The sequence below is a fragment of the Triturus cristatus genome, chromosome 12 (genome assembly GCF_964204655.1).
Source record: "Triturus cristatus chromosome 12, aTriCri1.1, whole genome shotgun sequence".
Taxonomy (NCBI): Eukaryota; Metazoa; Chordata; class Amphibia; order Caudata; family Salamandridae; genus Triturus; species Triturus cristatus.
In genome coordinates, this window is record NC_140595.1 from 291,921,126 (window position 1) to 291,948,077 (window position 26,952).

Genomic DNA, 26,952 nt, shown 5'->3' on the forward strand with positions numbered 1-26,952 from the left:
TTGGACTCAATGAAGGATTCTGAGCCAGAAGGTGAGAGAGATAGAGAGGACGTGAGTGAGTCAGAAAGAGAGCAAGAAAGGATAAGAGAGAGAAAGAGAAAAATGGTATGGTGGAAACTACGGAAGAGGCCAAAATGATACCAAAAAAGTGAAGCACAGCAGGAACAGCAGAGAGCACTATCATAGGAGCAGGCTTGGGGGACTATACAGACACTAGTGCCTATGAGGAGCACAATATGCGGATAAACAGATGATTGACTCAACAAATATCCCAGAATGGTTTCTATTTCTAACTGGATTGAAATAAATGGCATCTTGTTTGCCAATCTTACTTTACTCAGGCACAAGCAGAAACAGACACCCTCAAATGGTCAGACATAACTGAACCAACCTATTTCTCATCTCCTATAACAATGACTGCAAAGAATGTCACGTGAGCTGCCCAGTATCAATGGCTACCCTATGAAGGCTAGCACTGTAAACTGTTGCTCTGAAATTCAACAGCATAATGCCCAGATGAATATCTTAATGTGGCTTTTCTACAGCAAATGTGCTAGGTTTGCCATGCTGTTTGTTGAATAAGGAGAGGACTTTGTCTGCATGAAGCCCAATTTAAATGACCTTCTTATCTTCCCTTTATTATTTTACCGCTTAATTCATAGCTAACCCCACAGGTATTCTAGCACTTCATAGTTAAAGAGAGGGCACTTACGATCCTGCCATTAAAAGAAATAATAAGACAATGGAGTGAAGGTAAATATGGATCACAGATGGTGGGGAAGCAGAGGAGGTAGGGAAATTCTAGGGAGAGAGAGAGTTAAGAGTTTGATTCTAGACCTGTCAAAGTAAATGAAATTACCATAAATTATGTGAACTGGACTGGAGGTATGTGTACAAAAGGTTCACTAAAGTATCTGCAGAATAATTTCTTTAGTTTCCTGTGAAGGGCTACAAAAATATCTGGGGACCAAGATAAAGTAGAAGTTAGTTTTCTATAACAGGGCATTGTGTGCATAACTGCATATATAAATATCAGTCAGACCTAGCATAGGCACTAGAACTAGGGGTGCAGGAGGTGCTGCAGCACCCCAGATAAACTAAAGGATTTTGGATGACGAATGAACCATAAAGAGGCCCATCAAGTGTTTTTCTTTTGGCAGCATTTGGGGTGATTTTAAAGACAAACACAAACACAAATGTCAACCAATTATTTTTCATAAACCGTTGCTAATTATTTTAGCATGAAGCTCCATGTTTTATTTTCCTGTCACAAACTGCTGAATGGGTGTGAAAGGAGACTGCAACATGAAACTTTTTAACACAGAGGTATTTAGCATTTATTAAAAAGCTAAACTTAACAAGTATTTTCAAAGGTCCCAGTAGCACATTGTACATATAACAAAAAAGATTTAGGCAGATTCAAAATAAAACAACACGTATACAAGACTAAGAATGCTCTGATTTATTATAGTCTCGTTTTATTTCAAATTAACTAACTGTAAAACCAAAATGCATTGTATTGTTTGTAGAACAAGCACGTTCCAGGTATTACTGCCATAAAGTGACATCTACCTTCTATTATACACATACGCATATTTAAAGAAATCCTTCAACAAAATTGTAGACATGTCACACTCCAGGAAAGTAGTTTTCTACAATATAGTTTATTAAACAAATGAAATTATCACCATAACAACCACCAACTCGGTTCAACCAGAGAGGCCTTGCTCACGGTAAAGTGAGTCCCAACCCATTTTTTCTATTTATACTTTCCCCATTTCAGCCCATTTGGAGGCATTATGGGAGTTTTAGTTTATAATGGGCATGCCCATTCACCCAAAGCAAATTTGGAAAAAACAAGAACTATGACGGTCAGCAAAAAAAGAAAAAAATATGCAACTTGGTTCTGGGGAAAGACCCAAATTGAGGACGCTTTGGAATATAAATATCTTGGCGTGAAGGTAGATAAAGGCGGACTATTCTTAGCACAAATAAACAGCATCAGGCATAAAAGTCTTACCATAGCGATCTCTTTAAAAGCGCTAAACATCAAACTAAACGGCACATCGATTCTGCCCTTGGTACAGGTTGCCTGCGCTAAAATTCTGCCAACAATTACCTATGGCAGCGAGGTACAGAGAGAAAGAGATGCTAAAATACTTCACACTACAGTAACATCTGCTTATAGGATCATCTTTGGTCTGTCCGAATACACCTCACCTGCGTAAATCAGGCTAGAGTTTGGCATAAAGAAAAAATCTTTTGCAAGACAAGAGGCATATATTATCACCTGGGACAAAGTGGGGAAAGCTGCTCAAGGAACTTTAAACGAACCTCTATGGAAGGAGTTACAACAACAAATCGCCTCACCTGCTGCCAAATATCTAAAAAGCAGCCTGCATAATATGGGGCTGAATTAGCACTGGGAAACACCTACAACTACCGCCACGTTTAAAAAGCTGGTCGGGAAGACGGTCAAATACCTTTCATGGGTGGAGGATAAGGCATCCCTCTCGAAAAGGGCACAATGATGGATGACTTTGAATACCTATACAGCGCCTGCCGCACAAAATTACTTTGATCTGGGCTATGCTAAAACCACAAAAATTAAGTTCTTGAAGTACAGACTTCGTCTGCTTCCCTGTATATAGCACCTTCCACCTTGGCAAAAGGAGAAAGCGGGCTCTACCTGCCGCTTATGTGGCTCAGCGCCAGGAGACCTGCTGTACCTGCTATGTCTATGTAAAATGCCACTTCAATCAGCTAAGGGTACGTACCAGGAGACAAGCAGTGCTGGCATGCTTTGCACCTGACGATCCACAACTGAACTGCCGTCTAGTAAAGTTCCTGAGGTCCTGCGAAAATAAATGCCAGCACAGTAGTCCCTAATCATCTTTAGTCGTCTAGAACAAGTTGTAAGCCCAGTAGGGAGGCCCGAAGAGGATGCTCCCCACCATTTACTCTACTCTTGGCATTAATGAACTTTATACAAATCCAAAGCACTTCTCTGAATTCTGGCATAAGTATTGATGGGAAATATGGACTGAAACTAAGTATATTGCACCTCATGATCCACGACTGAACTGCTGTCTAGCAAAGGTACTGAGGCTATGTAAAAAGAAAATGCTAGCATAATAGCTACTAAGTAATGTAGTAGTCTGGAACAAGTGAAAGTCTAATATGATGATTTGAAGAGAATGCTCCCTATCATTTACTTTGTCTTGGCACTAAAGGACTTTATTGCAGTCTAAAGCACATCTTTGCACTTTTACTGATTTCCGATATAAGTACTGAAGGGAAAAATGTACTGGACTAAGTACCTTCAAATGATATGTGCAAATTCAAAAATAACTTGGTTGGGAAATTTGCTTTACACTTGTTTGATTACAAAATAGATTTAAAGAATTATAAATATAAGATATATGAATTGTGAATTATTTTACATATATATTTGGTTTTTAAATTGAAACTATTTTTGTATTGCAACTGTTTTAATTAACTATGCAAATAAACTTGAACTAGTGGGAATGGTATATGTATGTCACGGGGTCACTCCCATGGACGAACGAGCTGAAGATATTCTTGACTGTTCCTTTCCGCCCCGGCCGCAGGACTCACACGGTCCCTCTAACGCGAACTGGGAATTCCCGGGGGAGGAGTCAGCAGGAACCACGTCAGAGACAACCACCCAATCAGGAGCCCCGCTCCCTCGTAAGGGGAACCCGGAAGAAGAGGAGAGCGCGAAAGCCGGAGGGAGAAGCGAGAGCAGAGAGAAGGAGGCACGACAGAAGCGAGGAAGCAGTGAAGACCGAGAGAGCCCGAACGAAGGATACAGCGGAAACCGAGGTGCGGCGTCGATGGAGCCAGGAGGCCAACAGATACGCCACTCGCCCCGCCACGTTCCTGGAGGAGAGTCGCTGGGAAAGGTACGTGACCGTATCCTGAGCTTTTCACTACCACGGGGAGGGACGGAGTGATTGGTGCGAGGGAGGTCACAGAGACACGGGGAGACAGAGTGTTGGGTGGTATCTGTCGGTTTTCTTCACCCCACAACCACACCTCTGTACCTAGGATCCTCTCGTTTGTTTTGAGTGAGACACGGCAGACGGTGGCAGCCCCGGTGACCCCTCACAACCCTTTCCCGCTCACGTCCCCCACGCCCCCTTCAAGCCTACTTACCTTTGTGTCCCTGTGTGTTTTTTTCTCCCTTGGCTCAACTGACGAGGAGACACCCCAGGAGGAGGAACCCTTGACCAGGACTCCCACAAGCCAGAACACCCAACAACATCCGGGACACTTGAAGAGAGCGGCGTTTAAGCTCAATAAAACAGATTATTCAGCACTTTGACGAGTCGCGGTGTTTCCTTACAACCCCCTCCATTCCCCCTTCCACAAGTGGCGAGCCAGATAGGAGCCTTTGGGAACCAGCATCCGAAACAGGATGGAGGCCCTCATCCATCAGATGAAGGAGGGCCAGGCTAAACTTGAATGGACGGTGGAAAAATCCTCCAGTCAGGCGGAGGCGGACCGTGCAGTCTTTACTTCAGCAATTCAGAACCAAGCTGACAGCTTGTTGAAGTTAGCCGAAGGACATGCCCAACTACTGGTCACGTTGGGGCAGGGAAGGGCGAGCAACCCCCCTGGAACAGTGGTTCCCCTCCAAAAGTTCGTACCAGGAGACGACCCCTTGGCGTTTTTTTTTTTATTTTGAAAGAGCCGCGAGGGCCAGTGCCTGGCCGGGAGAACGTTGGCCCTTTTATCTCGCCCCCCTCCTAACAGGAGAAGCCCAAGCAGCGTACCAGACCATAAACCAGGACGGGACAGCCACCTATACGGTGGTAAAACAATATGTGCTGGATCGCTTGGGGGTGGACGACGAGACACACCGCCTAAAGTTCAGACAAGAACGAGGAGCCCCGGGAGACCTACCGAAAACATTGTTCTTCAAACTCAAGGGAGCCGCTGACCTCTGGCTCAAACCTCATGAAGCCAATATGGAAGAGGTCATGAACAAAATCTATTTAGAGCAATTTCTGGAGGCCCTCCCATATGCCACTCAACGATGGTTAAAACAACAAGCTTACGCCAGGGCCCAGGGACGACCACCTACGAAAGAACCGGAGAAACACCCCCGTCCTCCTGGCCCTGGGAAACCTGAAAGAAGGGTCTTACGACCTCCACCCGAGGGAAACCGACCTCGTACCTCCCGACCCGAGAGCCCTGCCTACTCGTCCCCCCCAATGTTACGACTGTGTAGAGTGGGGGCACATCGCGCGGTTTTGTCGCAAGAAAAGAGAGAAAGAAGACGAACCCATGGATATCAGCTATGCACCCCGCTCTGTCCTATTCGCCCAGGAAACCGGGCTCATATTCTATGTAAGTGTGTCTCTCAATGGCAGGATGGTAAGAGCTCTTCTTGACTCGGGGTGCAGGCATTCGGTCATAAAGCGGGAACTGATAGCGCCTTCTTGGCTTTTACCCGGGAAGACAGTACAAATCCGATGTATACATGGGGATGTGAGAGAATACCCTTTGGCTAGAATTACCCTGGGGGTTGAGGACCGTATACAGTCAGAGGTGGTGGTGGGGGTGGTGGAAGATCTCCCAGAATCACTAATCATAGGGATTGACACCCCGTCCTTTACTCCCCATTTACGGGCTGCCCTAAACCCCACCAAGTACAACGTGTGTCTCACGCCTGAACCGTGGGCTAGAGACAATCACTTTCGGATGGCCCAGTTGAATGATGCAATTCTCACACATGCATGGCAAAAAGCACGAGACCAACAGAATCCAGTAAACCGTACCTATCCTACCTTCATAGAACAGAATGGTCTCCTTTACCGACTAGCCAAACCTGATGCCGTTCCCCAACTGTTGGTTCCCGTAGGGTTTAGAGACCAAATTCTATTCTTTGCCCATGCTCACCTCTTGGCGGGGCATTCCGGAGCAGAAAAGACTGGTCAGGCCATTTTACAGCATTTTTTTGGCCGGGGGTGTACGCTCAAATTCAGAAGTACTGCCAGGAATGCCAAATTTGCCAGAGACGCAATCCCTATATTCCCCCTCCAGTTCCCTTACATCCCCTGCCCATTATTGGAACTCCCTTTGACCGATTAGGTATGGACCTTATAGGACCCTTGCCCAAGTCAGCTAGGGGTCACCAGTATGCTCTGGTGTTGATTGACTATGCCACCAGATACCCAGAGGCCTTCCCACTTCGTGCCGCGACCTCCAGTGCCATAGCACAACGACTCGTAGAAGTATTCTCCCGCATGGGGTTCCCTCGAGAGATCATCACTGATCAAGGCACCCCATTCGTGTCTCGTTTAATGAAACAAGTGTGTGACCAGTTACGTATTAAACATATCACCACCTCTGTGTATCACCCCCAGACAGATGGGCTAGTCGAACGATACAACGGTAGTCTTAAACTTACCTTAAAGAAGCTTCTGTCTGGGGATGGACGACACTGGGACCAACTACTCCCCCTGGCCCTCTTTGTACTCCGTAGCCAAAAACAATCCAGTTTAGGGACCTCCTCCTTTGAATTATTATTTGGACGTAAACCACGAACATTACTTGAGATCACTAAAGACAGTTGGGAACGGGAGGGGCTACAAGAAGCCGAAACCCTACTGGATTATACTCGACAGTTACAGAGCCGGCTACATAAACTGAGAACCTTGGCCCATACACAGTTGTCGGTAGCACAGGGCCAACAGAAAACATTTTATGACCGGGGCACGAAGTGGAGGGAGTTGGATATAGGTGACTGGGCGCTGGTACTCTTACCCACCTCCACCCACAAGTTAAAGAAAGAGTGGCAAGGTCCTTTCAAAGTCACAAGAAAGATAGGGAAAACTACGTATATCCTACAGATGAGAGGAAAGAGGACCCAAATGTTCCATATAAATCTGCTGAAGAAGTGGTTAGGACCCCTCCTTCAGGGACTCATTCGGTGTCTATGGTCTCCCCCCTCCCTCATACAGCCCTAGAGACTCCTATCAATCCTGATCTCACCGCTACCCAAACCAGAGATATACAGTCTCTACTTATGAGCTTCTCAGATGTTTTTTCTGATCAACCCGGTAGGACCCTCCTAGCCGAGCATTCCATCTCCACCCCACCAGGGGTTGTGGTTAAACAAAAACCTTACCGGATCCCTGAAGCCCGATGAGCCGCCTTCCAGGAGGAGATCTCTAGGATGTTGGTAACAGGGGTTATCGTTCCCTCACATAGTAATTGGTGTTCCACCGGGTTTTGTATTGACTTTCGGGCCGTGAACAGGGTATCCAAACAAGACGCCTATCCTCTTCCCAGGGTGGATGAACTCATAGAACGCCTTGGTGAGGCCCGATACATAACCACTATCGACCTCACCAAGGGTTATTGGCAGATCCCGTTGGCCCCCGTAGACCAGGAAAAGACCACTTTCTCCACCCCTTCCGGCCACTACCACTTCACAGTTCTTCCCTTTGGGTTGCATGGGGCTCCAGCCACCTTTCAACGAGCCATGGATACGCTCCTGGCCCCTCACCTAACATATTCAGGGGCTTATCTTGACGACATTGTGGTCTACAGCAAGACCTGGGAGGAACACATAAGACACCTGGGGAACATCCTTGACAGCCTTAGACGGTCAGGGCTGCACGTCAATGCGAAGAAAACCAGGGTAGCCTTTCAGAAGGTTCGCTATTTGGGGTATCTCCTGGGGGAGGGACATATAGCACCCCAGACCGAGAAAGTGGCAGCCATACAGTCCGTTCCCTATCCAAAGACGAAAAGGGACTTGAGGGCATTTTTAGGGTTGGTGGGTTATTATCGGAGATTCATAGCCCAGTTTGCTACCATAGCGGGACCTCTCACTGACCTGCTACGCAAAACCCACACCTCGCCCAGGTTACAAGCCCCTTCCGATCAGGAAGCCCTTGTGTTTCAAGCCTTGAAGGATGCCCTGACTACCTCCCCTGTACTAGTGACCCCGGACTTCAACAAAACCTTTATCCTACAGACAGATGCCTCAGGTATTGGGATCGGGGCGGTTCTCTCTCAACAAGACCCAGACGGTAACAAACGCCCCCTTCTTTTCCTCAGTCGGAAACTATTTCCTAGGGAGCAGGCCTATTCAACCATAGAAAAGGAGTGCCTCGCGGTCAAATGGGGGGTCGAAAAACTCCGATATTATTTGGAAGGCGGACCCTTTATCCTTTACACGGATCACGCTCCCCTTACCTGGCTGCAAAGGAACCACGGCCATAATGACAGAATCCTTCGGTGGTTCCTCGCCCTACAGCCCTATCAAATAGATATCAGACATCGGAAAGGGGTGAACCAGGGTAATGCCGATTTTCTTTCCCGATTCCCTTGTTCCCCCGATCGGGGTACACCTGGGGGAGGGAATTGTCATGGGGTCACTCCCATGGACGAACGAGCTGAAGATATTCTTGACTGTTCCTTTCCGCCCCGGCCGCAGGACTCACACGGTCCCTTTAACGCGAACTGGGAATTCCCGGGGGAGGAGTCAGCAGGAACCACGTCAGAGACAACCACCCAATCAGGAGCCCCGCTCCCTCGTAAGGGGAACCCGGAAGAGGAGGAGAGCGCGAAAGCCGGAGGGAGAAGCGAGAGCGGAGAGAAGGAGGCACGACAGAAGCAAGGAAGCAGTGAAGACCGAGAGAGCCCGAACGAAGGATACAGCGGAAACCGAAGTGCGGCGTCGACGGAGCCAGGAGGCCAACAGATACGCCACTCGCCCCGCCATGTTCCTGGAGGAGCGTGGCTGGGAAAGGTACGTGACCGTATCCTGAGCTTTTCACTACCACGGGGAGGGACGGAGTGATTGGTGAGAGGGAGGTCACAGAGACGCGGGGAGACCGAGTGTTGGGTGTTATCTGTCGGTTTTCTTCACCCCACAACCACACCTCTGTACCTAGGATCCTCTCGTTTGTTTTGAGTGAGACACGGCAGACGGTGGCAGCCCCGGTGACCCCTCACAACCCTTTCCCGCTCACGTCCCCTACACCCCCTTCAAGCCTACTTACCTTTGTGTCCCTGTGTGTTTTTTTCTCCCTTGGCTCAACTGACGAGGAGACGCCCCAGGAGGAGGAACCCTTGACCAGGACTCCCACAAGCCAGAACACCCAACAACATCCGGGACACTTGAAGAGAGCAGCGTTTAAGCTCAATAAAACAGATTATTCAGCACTTTGACGAGTCGCGGTGTTTCCTTACAACCCCCTCCATTCCCCCTTCCACAATGTATTAACTTTAAAAGTTGTAGTTTACTTTACATTGTTTACATTTATATTAACCCCGCCGCAGCGCTGGGGGGTGCGGGGGGGGGCAGCGCGGTGGCGCTGTGCTCATGACGGAGCCGCTCCGTCATGAGCCACGGTTGAGCTGTGCTCATGACGGAACGGTTCCGTCATGACTCCGCCCATTTGCGTTGTCCCCCCGCACAGGCGGGGAAACAGCGCCGCATAGGCGGAGCGGCCGCCAACGGCCGTGACATGACGGAACCGTTCCGTCATGAGCACAGCGCAACCGTGGCTCATGACGGAGCGGCTCCGTCATGAGCGGGGAAGGGGTTAATATGTTTTTGGTTGTTTGAAATTATATTTATAATTATTAATGTTTTAATTTTGTTGTTGAAGATTTCATTTTTTTATTTTGTTTCATTATTTTGGGGCTTATTACAAAGTCGGTGAGAGTTGCCTCAGTTTTAGGGGCAGGTTGTAAGTTTTGTGTGGTTATAGGCTAGGAAGTAACTAAACTAAATTTGTGTAATAAATATTTTCTTTTGTTAATAAATACTTTCTAAATAACAATGTTTATTTGTGTGATATATTTTTTGTATTTTATTTATAATATTTGTAGGTGTTTGTGCTATATATTTAACATTGTAATAGATAGATTTTTTTTTAAATTAAATATATTTGTCTTTTTTATTCAACATATTTACATTTTATTTATTTAGCTTTTTTTAAATAATTTTATTTTGTTCCAGATATTTTATTTGTTTTTAATGTTGCACTGCCTGGAGCGGACATAGTAAATGTTACCCCTCTACAATCCAACACTTTCCCTACTGTTGCACTGACTAGAGTGGAAATAGTAGATTTTACCCCTCCACATTTCAACACTTTCCTTATTGTTGCACTGACTGGAGTGGGAATGGTACATTTTAACCCTCCGCAATCTAACACTTTCCCTACTGTTGTATTGAGTGTCTTGGGACTTGAACATGTTACACCTCCTGAATATGATACTTTGTCTACTCTTGTATAAATTGTAGTGGGAATAGTATATGTATGAACTTAAAATTTAGTAGTTTACTCTACATTGTTTACATTTATATTAATATGTTTTTGGTTAATTGAAATTATAATATTTATAATTATTAATGTTTTAGATTTTTTTCTTAACATAATTTTTTTTATTTAGTTTCTTTATTTTGGGGCTAATTATGAAGTCGGTCAGAGTTGTGGACTCGGAACCAACCGACTGACTGAAGATCGGCGGTCCCGACGGCCTGGTTATGATGCGACCGAACACTCTTCGGTCAGATTCCCACTGTGCTCTATGGAAGCTTGTGTTACGGCCATACAATGGCTGTAATCGAGGCTCCTATAGAGAAATGGGTGTGTATGTAAAATCCTGCACCAAGTGACAGGCACCCCATGGTGACACACAGTGCAGGGTTTTACGGGGGGGGGGGGTACCCTAGGTACCCCCTCGACCACCAAACAAAGGCCATGGAGAAAAGGGGGCCCTGATAGGGGCCCCCAAAATTTGCTCTCTGATAGTCTTTCTGTGTGTGGGATTGTGCTGCTGACCGACAGGGTTACTTCAAGAGCAGGTCGGAACCGAGTCGGAATGACCGGCCAGTATACGCTTCGACCGCCGACATCGTAATCGATCAGTCGGAAAGTCTCTGACCACTTGTCGGAAAGCTTCCGACTAGCGGTCGGAGACTTTTCAACCAACATTGTAATTGGCCCCCTTAATTGTATTTAAAATGGTTTGTTTTAAAAAATATATATCTTATTGGATATATGTATACATATTTATTTTTTCTATAACTACATTAAAAAATAAAATTATACTATTAATTTAATAAAATTAAATTAGATATATGTAAATAAATATATATATTTAAATACATGCTTGTTTGAAATTTTTGAAAATATTAATATGTTATAGTTTTCAAAATTAATTAATTTTATTTTTGTTATCTTAGTATTATTATTTAATTTACAGTTTACTAATTACATGTAAATATATTTAAAAATTGATATTTTAGAAAACTATATTAGTGACAACAATCTTTTTTCAATATTTTTGCAATTTCAATTATAAGTATAGTAAGTCAATCTTTTTGACATAGATGTTTTTGACTCGATATTTTGTATTTAGATATTATGGTAATCGATATTTTGTCAGTGAACCCTCCATACTGCATCACTGCACTCTACTTTGCACTCCTCAACTCTACGCCACTTCACTCTGTGCCTCACTACTCTACGCCACTCTACACCAATGCACTTCACGACACACATCTCTACTGTGCATCGCTACACACTTTGCCACTGCACTCTACAAAACTTCACTGTGCACCACTCCACTCTATGCCACTTTACTCTGCAACACTAAACTCTATGCCACCCCACTCTATGTCAATGCACTCTACTCTGTACCACTCCACTCTGTGCCAGCACACCCTATGCCAAGCCACTCTACTCCACTGTACTCTACTGTGCACCACTGCCCTCTACTCTGAAACAATCTACTTTATGCCAGTGCACTTGGCACCACTGCACTTTGTGCCACTCTACTCTGCACCATTTACTCTATGCCACTGCACTCTACTCTAACAACTGCATTCTATGCCAATGCACTCTACACCACTTTACTCAAAACCAGTGCACTCTATGCCACTGCACCATATGCCAATCTACTCTGCACCACTGCACTCTGCACCATTGTACTCTGCGACACTGCTCTCTTCGCCACTCTACTCTGCACCACTCTACTCTAGTCCACCCCACTCCATGCCAGTGCACTCCATGCCACTCTACCATACTCCACTGCACTCTACAATAATCCACTCTGCAACACTGTGCTCTCTTTCACTGTAATCTATGCCACTGCACTCTATTCTGCTCCACTCTACGCCAATGCACTCTGTGCCATTATACTCTATGCCACTCTGCTTTGCATCGCTCCACTCTAAGCCACTACAATCTACCCTGGACCATTCCACTCCACTCTGTATCACTCCACTATACGCCACTTCACTCTGCAGCACTGTGCTCTGCAACACTGCTCTCTCCGCCACTGAACTCACCGCCACTCTGCTCTGCACCACTGCACTCTATACAACTACACTCTACTCTGTACGACTCTCCTCTATGCTACTCTGCTTCACTCTACGCCAATGCACTGTATGCCACTACACTCTACGTCACTCTACTCTGCATCCCTCCACTCTACGCCAACCCACTGTAAGCCACTCTAATGTACTCTGTACCACTTCACACTACGACACTCTATTTCACTCTGGGCCATTCCACTCTATGCCATTTCACTCTACGCCAATGCAATCTATCCTGCTCTACTCCACTCTACGTCACTCTATTCTACACCACTGCACTCGATGTTACTGCACTCTATGCCAAAGCACTATACACATCTTTAGTCAAAACCAATGTGCTGTACACCAATCTACTCTGCACCACTGCACTGTATGCCACTATGCTCTACTCTGCAACACTCTATGCCACTGCACTCTCCGCCACTCTACTCTACACCATTGCACTCTACACCACTCTATGCCACTGCACTCTACACCAATGCACTTTGCGCCACACTACGCTACACCATTGCTCTCTATGACACTCTACTCTCCAACATTGCACTCTCTGCTACTTTACTCTGTGATCACTACACTCTATGCCACTGCACTCTACTCTGCACTACTCTATGCCACTCTATGCCAATCACTCTACGCCAATGCACTCTACATCACTGCACTCTATGCCACTACACTCTATGCCAATCCACTCTATGCCATACTAATCTTCTGTGCACCACTGCACTCTTCTCCACTGCACTGTACACCACTCTAGTCTAGGCCACTCCACTCTACTCCTCAGGACTCTACTCTACTTCACTCCACTTCACTCTATGCTAGTCTACTCTGCAATACTGCATTCAATGCCACTACTTTATACCACTGCACTCTACCCTGCACCACTCCACTCACCCCCACTTCACTCTGCTCTGGAAGAATCTACTCTATGCCACTGCACTCTACGCCACTTAACTCCAATGTACTGTACGCTGCTCACTCTACACACTCTACTCTGGACCACTCTTCTCTACACCACTTTACTCAAAACCAATGAGCTCTACGCCACGGCATTCTATGCAAACTACTCTGCACTACTGCACTCTACCCTACTATACAACACTCTATGCCACTGCATGCTACACCACTCTACACCATTTGCGCGACGTCACAGTACTCAAGTCACTCTATTCTACTCTGGTTCCACTATACTCTATGCCATTGCTCTCTGCACCACTCTACTCTATGCCAGTACTCTCTATGCCACTGCACTCTACGACACTCTACTCTACAAGACTGCCCTCTCCTTCACTGAACTCAATGCCACTCTACTCCACAACATTGCACTCTGTGCCACTGCACTCTACTCTGCACCGCTCAACTCCACTCCAATACACTCCATGCCACTATGCACCTACACTCTGCATCACTTCAGTCTACCAGTCTACGCCACTCTAATCTATTCTGCATCACAGTACTCCATGCCACTGCACTCTCCACTACTCTACATTATGCCACGGGAATCTCTGTGCCACTGTGCTCTACACCCCTGCACTCTACCCTGTTCCATTCTATGCCACTTCACTCTACTCTGAAACAATCTACCCCATTCTGCACCAAGCCAATCTACACCACTGGACTTTACACCACTGCAATTTACTGTGCACCACTCTACACCACTGTACACTACACCACTTTACTGAAAACCAATGCACTCTATGGTAATCTACTCTGCACCACTGTACTTTACACCACCTCCCTCAAGGCCACTCTAACCCACTCTGCAACACTACATACTATAATGCTCTACTCCATTAAATTCTACTGCACTCTACTCTACTCTATGCCACTCCACTCTACAACACTACTCCACTCTACGAAGCTGTACTCAACTCCCTCCGTGCAACTCCATGTCACTTTCCTCCACTCTATTCAACAATACACTACTCCACTCTGCTCCACTCCATTACTCCAAACTAAGCGACTCAACTCTACCACACTGTACTCCACTCTATGCCATTTCACTCTCATACGCTACTCCACTCTATGCCACTCCACTCTACGACAATCTACTCCACTCTACGCAACACCCTCAGCCCCTCTACTCTGTTCTACAACACTCTATGACACTGTTTGCCACTCTACTCTACAACACTACATTCCATTCTGACACTCTACTCCACTACACGCCACTCCACTCCACTCAACCCCACACACCTCAGTGCCCTTCCACTCTGCAACATTCTACTCCCTCCACTCTACTCCACAACACTCAACTTTATGCCACTCCATGACACTCCACTTCATTCCAAGCCACTCAACTCTACTCTACAGCACGCTATGCCACTCCATTCCTCTCTATACCATTTCACTCCACTCCACTCTACGACACTTCACTCCACACCACACCACTCTACTTTACCCCACTAACTTTTAGCTATGCTGAGCAGCAGCCACGCTGGTGTACAACACGGCTAAAACGTATTGGCACAGCCAATTGCTCTTGCATAGGTAAGACCTATTGGCTTTGTAAAAGGCTTGTTTAAGTAGCAGTAGGAAATTTTGCAACCCCTATGCATTTCCTGATGGCCAGCATGCCCGCAATAAAAGTTGTTACAGCACCACTGAACCTTGAGGAACGCGGTTCCACAATCATTCACTAGATCTATGGATCCACACTGTCAAATGGTGGCTCCTACTCGTGTGAGTAGAGTGATACAACCTCTCCTGCAATCTTCGGCCAAACAAACACATTGTGGCCACAGTTTAGCTAAGCTGAGATTGTGGCACAGATCATGTAAAGCTCACAGTACTAGTAGATGCCCCTACTTACATGCTGCAGGGCTCTCCTCATCTGAACTGCATTCTGGGTCAATCAGCTTCTCCTTCACCTTCTCTGTTCTGTCTTTGAAGAGCCGTACAAGCTCCTGAAGGCGTTCATTGATGACAGCACTGCCCTGGCTGATAGCAGAAGCCGCCCGTTCTGGTTCGCTATTAAAAGAGAACATCAAGACCTGATTATTTTCAAATCATGAGAAACTGAGCTGTAGGTCATTTACAGGCTCCATTAAATTATATCTGGAGTCTCGTACCTAGAAGTTAAGACAGAGATCTCTTATTTGTGATCTAGGGCCATGCCTTCTCTGCATTTTCTGTCTATGCAGGAAAAGGTCGTCGTAAATCAATGATTATGTTACAGAACAGGCCTACACTCTTCAGGGACCATAATGTTCAAAACCCCGAGCTGGACATTCCTCCCAATAATTTGCAAGATTGCACTTTCTACTTCAGGATTGATTAACTTTGTGACAGCATCAAAGAGATAAAACACCTTGCTCAGGGCATAATTCTGATTTGGCAGGTCACAGAAAATCCTAGGGTATGTAACAGAAATGCTAAATCCTTAGGAGAATATTCTGATGAATTTTATTCTTGATTCTATCCCAATTGTGAAGAACTTCTGTCACAATTTTTCCACCTAGATTTAGCATTTTTTACATAATTCAGGCCCTCTTTCTTTGAGCCAAAGACTTAGCATTGTGTAATAAGAGACAATAATACGAATTGAGTCTTATAGCCGGGTTTGATGATCTTTGACTTTTCTCTGGGGAAATCACCGCCAGGGTTCAAATCAGAATGCAGATACAAGCTTATTCAATCGTTGGCACCTCTGTTAGGAACACAACCTCGTTGCCACCTTGCTGGTTCTTCTGTTTTTATTTGTTCTCAACATGAAGGTAGACTTTGACCCCTAAAACATTCCTCAGAAGACGCAGTACAACAATCAGATAGGTATGACTTCTGATCCCTTATTGTCCGGGTCTGGTGAGAAAATAAGTGGTGACTCAAAGACGAAAGGACATCTTACCCTGTAGGTGTTTACTTTTCCAACGCGGAGTACTTAACAGACCAAAATCTTGCCTTCCCTCAAGATGGCAAATGGAAAAACAATCAATACTAGACACCACTGCATCGCAAGCATAGGAAGTAACTAACAAAAGAGTTAAAAGTCGTGTTAGATTCCCACTAAAAGCATCCATCATAGTCCTCTAATTATGCTGGAGAGGAGGCTTGGTAAAATCTAACTTTGCCTTGCCTTGCGCTCCTACAGCCCTGTCAAGGCTCCAACCCAAGGCTCTGTCTCTAACTGAGTGCATCAACTTCACTAAGAACACTCCAGGGACCCTTGCATCATAGTGCAAGAGTACCTGCGTTGAAGGAATGATTGCTTATGCACAAGAAGGTGTCCCTTCCTGCACATAAACAATCCAGAAAGGCGATTTGGAACTTCTATGTGTGCATCACACGTAGAAGTAGCAAATCGTCATTTGTTAAATGATTGTTTATGTAAAGGAAGGCGTAAAGACCAATTGATGAACAGAATGCAGAATAATGTCAACCATTCACCCCAGTACGAAGATCTGGGCCTAAATCCATAGTTTTTTTGCTCCGTATGGTAATTCAGTTTAAACCAAGCCATATGCAAATCATGAAAATTTTGAAATTACTGACAGCGAGTTTCAAGGATTCAATAATGTTCTTGCCTATTTTGAGCGTTCGCCGGAGATTGGGAGGAATTCTCCCATACAGGTACCACTGCATCAATTGAAGTGCCTGGTATAGGGTAGATAGGCCCTCCTTTTAACATGGATATGGAATAAATACACTTATGTTCACCTGACCCACAAGGGGGTGGAATGTCACTCACTGATTTGACTACCAATTGCTCTTTGACTTGGATGGTGTATTTTGGAAATTAATGTCTCCAACTAGACGGTTCTTATATTCTTGACAACAGGACCAGAATCTATGTATTGACTTCACTGCAATCCTGCCCTGAAGAAGTACACTGTTTGTTGGACAAAACGCGTTGACTGGCTTTATGAGTATTTAAAAGAAGCATTAATAAAAGAAGAACATTATTGGATCCTTGAAACTCGCTGTCACTAATTTCGATATGCAAATCAGTCTTCAACCTGCTCCCGAGGGAACAGTTCAGCCGGAACTGCCAGGCCAGGTCCTCCCTGGGTCCAAATTGGGGTGGCATTTTGATCAAAAGAATGATTAATTAAACCCAGATCTGTGACTGGGGGTGAGTGGTTGAAACGTTTCAGCACGCTCTCCATCATCTTGTTGTGCTTGCTATGTTCGTCCTAAGTGGCCATGGGTATGCCCAGACGTGGTACCTTGCTCGCTGTGCCGCTGTATGAAAGCTAGCCTGGCTGATGTGGGGAGACACCACAAATCTGTTACCAGGATACTTGTTTCCGGTCCAGGGAGGACCTGGTATGGCAGTTCAAGCTGGATTGTTCCCATGAGGAGCAGGGCCAAGACTGATTTGCATATGGCTGGGTCCGAAGTGGGGTGGCATAGTGAGCAAAAGAGCGATGGATTACACCCAGATCTGTGACTGGGGGCAAGTGGTTGAAAAGTTCAGCACTCCGTCCATCATCTAATTGTGTTTGCTATGCTCACCCTAAGTTACAGAGGGTATTGCCAGATGTGGGTCCCTTGCTTGCTCTGCCACTGGATTCCAGCTAGCCTGGCTGATGAGGGCTGAAATCCTGAAACCGGTCCCAGGATGCATGTTTCCGGTCCAAGGAGTACCTGGCCTGGCAGTTCGGGCTGGACTGTTCCCATGAGGAGCAGGCTCAAGACTGATTTGCATGTGGCTGGGTCCAAACTAAGGTGGCATAGTGAGCAAAAGAACAATGTATTAAACCTAGATCTGTGACTGGGGGTGAGTGGTCAAAAAGTTTCAGCACTCCATCCATCATCTTGTTGTATTTGCTATGTGCAGAAGGGACAGCTTCCTGCACATAAACAATCATTCATGACAATGTTCTCTTTATGTGTGCTGCACAATGCAGCCACACATAGAAACAGAAAAAATGAGGAGAGAAGAAGCATTTCTCCTTGTTTTATCATGTTGGGACCATGTTTTCCCTGCTCTTAATTTTGGTGCTGCCTCCTATTTATGCCACCCTTGTAAATAGGGGGCAGCATAAAAACCAATGGGTGTTGCGGAAGAACGCCCACCCCAACACCCATTGCATGCCCCTTTCATGCTAAGTGGCTTATTTAGTCGCCGACTGCCTGATCCCGATGTGACCGCACGTGGTGCGGTCACATACTCCCATTCCTCTATGGGAGATCGCGTTACAGCTGTAAACCGGCTGTAACACAAGCTCCCAAAGAGGAATGGGAGTCTGTGTTCATCCCTGCACCCCGTGGCAGGCACCGCAAGATGTCTGCCACAAGGTGCAGAGATCAACAAGGGGGCATCCATGGCGCCCCCTCAGCCCTAAGCAGAGGATGAAAACGGAAGGGGGCCCTGCCAGTGGTCTCAAAACACGCTTTCCGATAGGATTTCCATGTTGGAAAGGCCAGCATGGAAACCCTGCCAAAAACCGTGCATCGGGTGGTGTATGTGGCGAGGGGTAAGCCTGGGGCGTGGGTGAAAGTATGGGGCCCCTGGAACGCCTACCGCGGGGGTATCTGCGAGCCACCACTGCTGCCTGCTGCCTCACCAGCCCCGTCCCCCTAGTTGAACCCCGGCCCCGGGCACAGGGTTCCCCCGGTCCTTGATCTGTTCCCCTTCCCCTCTCTAGATTCTTGTGGATGGTTGGGGTCCCCCATTCGAGGAGCACGTGCTGTCACTTTCGATTGTGGGTTGCCTTGCGGGTGTGGTTTTTTGTGTTGTTTGTATAAAATGAAACCGTATTGTGGGCTCAGAGTCATGTGGCCCACGTCCTGGATACCTACTGATTTAGCTTCTCTGCAACGCCAAGTGCCTTTTTTGCATGTATGTCATATGCTCCTTTCATTCTAGCGGCCGGCCGGAAGGTTGTAGGCCCATACTTGTATATATTTGAGATTGCAATAAACGGTTTCAAAAAAAAAAAAAAAAATGTCAAGAAAAAAAAAAAAAAACGTGCATCGTAATCCAGAAGGCGGAAACGCCTTCCATTTGGATAACGGGTGGGTCTTCGACTGTAGCCAGCCGGAATGACTGTCCGGTTTCAATCCGACCGGCAATAACATAATCAGCCAGTTGGAACTGAAACAGACAATGAGTGTCGGAAAGCCTCCGACCTCAGGTTGGAGTCTTTCCGACAGTCATCGTAATTGGCCCCTAAGTGTAGCGTTAAAGGTTGGCCTTATTTACAAGGCGGCGTTATGCCACGTTAAGCGCCTTGTAAATAAGGTGAACGGATTATCGCTACAGGGACATCACTAAAAGTGCAGTTCCTGTGGCGATAGGGGCTTGCAAATATACCCTCCAGTGTCATAAGACAAATGCTGTCTCGGAGAGCATAATAAAATACATTTATTGCATCACCTGTTAGGCTCTCACAGCAAAACTCCAGGCCTCTCATATTGAAGGACACAACACACCTATTTCCTTACAAATCAATAAGTACACCAAGCTTGCTGAGGCTAGAGTTATGCACCCTACACAGATGATTCAGAGGAGATTAATTTATTAACTATACATATAGCTCTCATTTTGGGAAAGCTGTGAAAGATTGCATTAGCAAAGTTTGGCTTTCACAAAATCTGCGTTTATAGAAAAGGATTTCAGCATAAGCCCTTGAGAAATAAAGGCACATCAATACAACTAGAAATATGTCACCTAATTTAAATTTATACAACAGTAATATAGGAAAAAGATGTGGTTGCAAAAACTAATTCCATCTAGGTGTTACTACTTGAAACTTTGTAGCTGTTAAGCTCCTCTTTCTAGCAGTCCTGCCCCACTTCATTTGAGCTATTAGCCAGGATGTTTGTTCCTCATTACATTTTCCATCAGTGCCAAACCTTGTTTTATACCATAAGTTCTAGACTTCATTTTGACCTACAGGCAGAAGGAATGAAAGTTGAACTTGATGATCCTGAGATTGTATAATGAATAAGTTCTACTATGGTATGCAGTCTAAGAGCAGGTCCATGCACATGTGTTTGCTCAAATTGTGCCAGTTACAGAACATCCTAGGAAACACAGAGCACTGTTCCTTGTGGAAAACAAGTACAAGAGGTGGAGGTTCATGATAAACCTAAGAGATCTGACTGAGTTCTTAGTTTACAGGCACTTCAAGATTGAGGAGATCCATCTTTTAAGGGATATGTTGCTAAATAGGGATTGGCTAGTGAGGTTACATCGGAAAGATGCCTACTTTACCATTCTCATGCCCAGGGAGTATCAACCTTACCTTCAATTTACCTGGCAGGGCTGACTTTATCAATTCTGGGCGTTCCTCTTTGGCCTCTCATCAGCACTGTGGTGTTTTACCAAGGTAAAGAGTGCTGTAGCTTCCTACCTCAGAGAGAGGGGTATATGGGTGATAGTTTATTTGGACGGCATCTTCATCATGTCCCAATGCAGAGCGCAGATTTTGAGACCTGGACATGGTCATGTCCCTCTTGGTGTGCTTGGGCTTCATTGTGAACAGGGAGACATCTGTTCTTACCCCCTCCAGGTCTCTAGAGTTCTTGGGATTCACAATAGATTCTGTGAATGGGGTTCTGCTATTACCATTAAAGAAGATTTCAAATATTTGGAAAGAGATCTGTTCTCAAATGAGAGTCTTTAATACTGAGGGAACTAGCCAGGCTGCTAGGTCTTTTGTCTTCTTCTGTTCAGGTGATCTTTTCTGGCCCTTTACAGTATCAGGCCTTGCAGAGGATAAAAGCAATGGCCATTTGGGGAGGATTGTGGTATGGCTCCAAGGTGTTTCTAGATGGGGAAGCATGATCAGAGTTATCTTCGTGGTTGGATAATTTGGAGGCCTGGAATGGCAGGGCAATATTTGGATGCTCTACAAACTTTATCCTTGAATCATATGCGAGCTTAGCTGGTTAGGGTGCCCTCTTAGGTCCTCAGGATACTGGTGGCTTGTGGTCACATGCATCATATAAACTTCGTAGAATTAACAGCAGGACTTTATTACCTTATGAGTTTCAAACATTGTTTGCAAGGCAGAGGGGTTTTGTTAAAAATGGACAATGTTTCTGCAGTAATGTATACAAATCGCTTATGCGGAACAAGATCCCTAGACCTGACAGAATTAGCAAAGACACTCTGGCTCTTCTGCTTGGAACACAAGATCAGCCTGAATGCAGAATATTTGCCTGGGAAGGCGTATGTTACTGCAGACTGGAATTCAAGGTTCTTAAGGGATTTCAGCGACTGGAATTTGAACAGGTTAGTTTCATGAAACTGTCTCGGATTTGGGGCACACTGGAGTTAAACCTCTTTGCAAGCAGACTGAAGAAATATTACAGTTAGATTCCAGACCAGGATGCTCTGGTAGTGAATGCATTCCTTCAAACTTGGAAAGGAACCAACACTTACGCGTTCCTGCCTTTCGCTATGATTCTGAGAGTTTTTAGAAGATCAGGCTGGAGAGTTGCTCACTTATCCTAGTAACTACGTTTTGGGTCATATAGGCATGGTTCCCAATGACCTTGGAGGTGGCATGTGACATTCCCTTTTTCCTTTCTGCAGTGCAGTGCAAGGTCTACTGTAAATGCAGCTGGAAAAGAACACCCTTTGGTTCTGACTTGGACTTTGAGATTTGTTGCTTGGAGAGTGTCAGGAGATCTAGAAAAATGTCAGGCCTTCGGGAAGAGCTGAGGAACTCCTGTAGGAATCCTGGGCTCCAGATACCTGCTGCAGGTACAAAGGAATTTGGAAGACATGGGTTCGTTAGAGCTTGGAAAGGGAATTGGATCCCGTGGAGGCTCCTATAATAGAGGTAGTTAACTTTCTCGTAAAGCAGTTTGATAGGGGCCCTAGTTATAGAATGTTAAACTGCTATAGGTCCACCATCCCTGCAGGGCATAGTCTGGTCAATGGCAGGATTGTAGGAAAGAATGTTTTGGTTTGCGGAGTGCTTAAAAGCATCTGGTTGAAGAGAACCCCTTGACCTGTGTATGATACTCTATGGGATGATAATTTGGTCCTCTCTATGTTTTCCTCTTGGCGAGGTAATAGGCATTTAAATATGAAAAGACTTTCTATGAAGTTAGCCTCCTTTTTTTGTTTAATATCTTCTTGACTTGTGTCGGATGTAAAGGCTTTAAAGGGAAGCAATAGAGTTTACAATGAATTTGGGGTGACCTTTGAGATTACTAGAAGAACAAACACCAGATTTCATCCAATTTTTTATATTTGCAGAAAGCTGTGTGTTGTGAATTGCATGAGGGAGTACGACTCCAGAATGAGTGAATTTCGCCCCGATGGTACTGACCAACTTTTGATTTCCTATGTTAGACCCTTCAAAGAGGTTACCACTGCCACTATTGCTAGGTGGGTAAGATGGACTATGCAACTAGTTGGTGCTGATTTACAGAAATGTCAAGCTCACTCTATGGGGGTGCAATGGCTAGCCAGTTCTTTTTTAAAGGTGGCAGGCTGGAGAATATTTTGAGATCCACTGATTGGTCTAATTCCTCCATCTTTGCGAAGCATTATTGTAAGCCAACTGAGCACATGTCTGATGATGTGTTGAGGGGCTACCAACATGCATAATGGTAGCCTCCGGTCTAGTAATGAAATAGCTATTCTCCAAATTAAATGCCAAGAGAATCTGAATTTCATTAAAGACACGGAGGCTAAAATTATCCCATCCTCCCATCCCTGTATATTGGATTATATAAGAACTCAAAAAAGGAAAGAAAAGGTGGGAGAGAAACTGTAGAATAATATTATTGCCATAGATGCAACTCTTTTGTTATAGATGCAATTGTTTGGAGTATTGATTACCTTTCTAATTTCTTGTAATGTAGATTTGCATTATCTGAAGTTAAATGCTCCCCCTTTTTGTTCCAGAGAATAATCAATAACTGGTCTACTATATAGGATTCCACTCTTACATTTTCAGTTTCAAATGGTTTCTGTACCTTCATTCAGGCTTTGATGGAGAGAACAAGTTTGGCAATTAAAAGAGGCAGATTGTTGGGTGCACTGACTTATTATATGTACTGAATGTTCTGTTCTGGAATGTTTCTTTTCTGATGTTGACATCATTCAAGTGCTGCATAGAGTGGTATTAAAGGAATCCATGCATAATGTCAGCCTCCATGTCTTTAATGAAATTCAGATTCTCTTGGCATTTAATTTGGAAAAACACTATTCTTTAGGTAACTTGTATACACAAAAGCTAAATTAATCCACAACTGTTAGCAACTCAATCAGTCACACCATGATACCTACATGAGAAATGGATGAAGGTATTATCTTAAATGGGCTGCAAAAGCTTCTGCAGTATTTTGACACTCAAAATGAATTTTTGTAATCTAGTTTACTGAAAGAATTGAAATCTGTTAACCTGAGCTGGGATGACAATGCTCTTGGTTCATAAGGGCTTCCAACTGTGCTACTTCAGGTGGATTTGTCATTCTTGGCCTTTTATTTGAAACCAGTGCATAACAAATGCTATCCCACATCTTTAAAATCTGCTTTGTGGAAAGGTGCCATTATTCAATTCATTTAAGAAAAAGGCCCGAGGGTGAAGTCCTTTGAGGAGTTGCAGACTGAGTATGAGCTGGGGCCCTCCGAGTATTTTAGGTATATCCAGCTAGGCCACGCCCTCCGATCAGTCCTCGTGGAAGGTGAGAAGGTGCCGGAGTCCTCTCCCCTTGAGGACCGGGTCCTTGATGGTCACATGCCCGAGAGCACGATCTCGCTTATATACAAGAAATTGATTAACGTCCGGGCAGACATGCTTTCGGGGCTGAGAGAACAGTGGACTAGGGATGGCCTTGAGTTGGATAATGAGGACTGGCAGTCAGCGGTTTCTTCCCCTAAGGAGGTTGCGATCCCGTCGCGCCTGAGGCTGGTGCAGCTTAAAATACTGCATCGGGTCTATGTGACGGGGCCGCGGCTGGTCCACATGGGATTCTCGGAGGACGGCCTGTGCAGGAGGGGATGTGGTTTGGTGGGTACTTTCCTTCACATCATTTGGGAGGGTGGTGTCATTGTGGAGTTCTGGAGGAGAGTCCATGCAGTTATGGGGGAGGTGACGGGCATTGCAGTGCAGCCGGAGGCGCGGTGTTGCCTCCTGAACGTCTGGGGGCCCACTGACCTTGATGAGGCGCAGACCCAATGGGTGACCCTGGGTAACATGATCGCTAAAAGGGACATTGCGCGTTTGTGGGGCTCCTCGGGGCCCCCTACACTGACCGCATGGAAAGAGAACATGGACTGGAGCATGTTTAGGGAGAAGACGGTCTATTGCTCCAGAGGTCGCCCCCGGAAATGGCACGCCATCTGGGGGCGGTGGAACCAATACAGGGGGGGAATATGTCTTGCCCCTGACCTGGACCCGCCCGAGGAACAGCTTTCCCCCTGACCCTCTTTCCAGCATAGCTCGGTTTTAGGTACCGTTTTGGGCTTCTGCTGTCCCCCTTCTTCCTCCGTACATTGTCTTGTAATTAGTAGAAGAGTGGGGTCCGGCCTCCCCTGGGGGCTTTCACCATGGGTTTTCACTGTTTCTTGCCTTGCTGGGGTTTGTTGTGAGTTTTTCTGTGTTTATTTAAAATTGGACCTTTTGCACTAATCCTTGTACTGTACTGGGGACCCATCACTGTATCTGACTTTCCATGCTGCCGAACCTCCGGGCTGTCGGCTGAATAGCTGTGTCCTGATCTTTGAAATAAAGGTTTTCCAAAAAAAAAAAAAAAAAAAAAAAAGAAAAAGGCCCAAAAAGGTGACTCCTCTACCTATAGGCTGATGGCAACTTTAGATCGAGAGGCAAAATTGTATTCCTCCTCGCTGCTGCATGATTTAAAAGAATGGGCTTCTGCTGGAAACTGAATTCCATGTTTTCAAGCCAGCTTTAGGCAATCTATTAGTACCATTGATAGTCACAATGGCTGTGTTAATTTATTGAACTATCAACAATTGAAATATACAACTTTCTGCCAGATTTATAGATCTCAAAACCATATTTTTCAAAGTCATCATAGGCATGTGCGTTCAAAGCTTAACAACTGGTCCATCTAACCACTTCTTCTTCCAGCAGTACAGACTCTTTATTTAACACTTGGGTCCAGGTAAAGCTCCATGCAAAATCAGTGCTCTCAAGGAAAATACATACAAATAAAGGATTGAAGAAATGTTGCCTCTTTGGGATGATTAGTTAGGTCAGTCTTGGTAGCCCAACTGTCGCTAGACCTTATGTGATCAGAAGAAAAAAAGCTATGAGAAGCACTATTAGAGAGGGGTTTGGGCTCCACCCACATGTTAGTCTTCCTTGCTGCAAGATTTGTTGGGCAGAAGTTGTGTACCACTTCTGAAAAAGATCTGGGTTGGTTACTGTGACAAGCCAATATTCAAGGATGCAGGCCTGATGGTATATTTGAAAAAGGGTATGTCAGAAGCATAGATCTAATCTGTCTATATCGAAAAGAAAACAAAGGCAGTATACATGAATTATTTATTATCTAAAGCATGTATTAAATCCAATAAACCTTTAAGGGTGTTTTAAAGTCTGCAGACACATATTTCCTAACAAGGATAACTTAACTGTAGCAGGCAGAGTTTTGGTTACCCTCTAGGACAAACAATATAATATCACATACAGGATTAAAGAGGCTGGACCTCTTAATTAGAAGGCAGACAATGAAAGGTGACCCAGAAAAGACCGGAGGTATTCATATCCCGGTACCGGTTCGGTCTTGAGGATACCATCCGTTACAATATTCAGATGAAGTGTGGAGATTCTTTAATCCCGTATGTGATATTATACAGAATTTGGAGCTATTAAGTTTCGAAATAATCAAATTTGAAAGGAAACCTTTAGGTGGTTTGAAGTTTCCAAGAATTGAATTGAATTAAATTGACACTTGTATAGCGCATGGCTACCCGGAAGCATCCCAGCGCTGAACCTACCAACACGAGTTTGGACTTAATGGAAACCATATTGAAACTTAATTGAAACCATAATCCAGCTTTTGATTTGAAACTGTGGGAGACCTTTATCCTTGTGCCTGAAGAAGGTGGTTGCATCATTTTAACCCACTGAAACACGTCGACGCTGAGTTAGTTAAGTACTAAATCGACTCCGCCTTGGTTGTATATAGAAACTTTACCATCAGAGAGGTTCAACCTAGGACTGTGTGGTTTGAATAGCGCACCATTATAATGACAAAATGATTAATGTTTATGATTTTTTCTCCCTTTTCTCTATAGGAAGTTCTAGAGACTTTTGGCTAGATTGTTAGTGTTTTTTGTTATTAGTGTGACATCTGTTTTTGTAAATAGTGAAATGTTCTATATATTTTTATGCCATTAAGAATGTGATAATTGTACTGTTGACACATTGTTTGTAATTTTTTTTTATTGAGGAATAAAACCATATATTGAAACTTTGATTCCATCAGGAAGCCTTGGTGATATTGGGGAGAATTAGGTATGAATGGTGTATGAATTATGATCAGGCTCTTCTGATACTGTCCCAAAGGGAATTTTAATTCGACTGACAGTCAATCTGATTCCCTGTTCCTTTGGTGTTTAGGCGGGCCCTTCTCTTGTTTTTTTCTCACAACCCCTAGTATCTGCCAGTGGGGCTAGGTTTGCAATCTACTGCTAACAA

General features: G+C 45.0%; 1 protein-coding gene across 1 annotated transcript in view; it reads right to left on the reverse strand.

Moving 5' to 3' along the window:
- CNGB1 (cyclic nucleotide gated channel subunit beta 1) overlaps window positions 1-26,952 on the reverse strand; it is a 958,531-nt gene that overhangs the window by 341,257 nt on the left and 590,322 nt on the right. Inside the window, exon 25 of the mRNA XM_085637063.1 lies at window positions 15,186-15,343. Within this exon, the coding sequence (XP_085493189.1) occupies window positions 15,186-15,343 (158 nt within the window). The remainder of the gene's footprint in view (window positions 1-15,185; window positions 15,344-26,952) is intronic.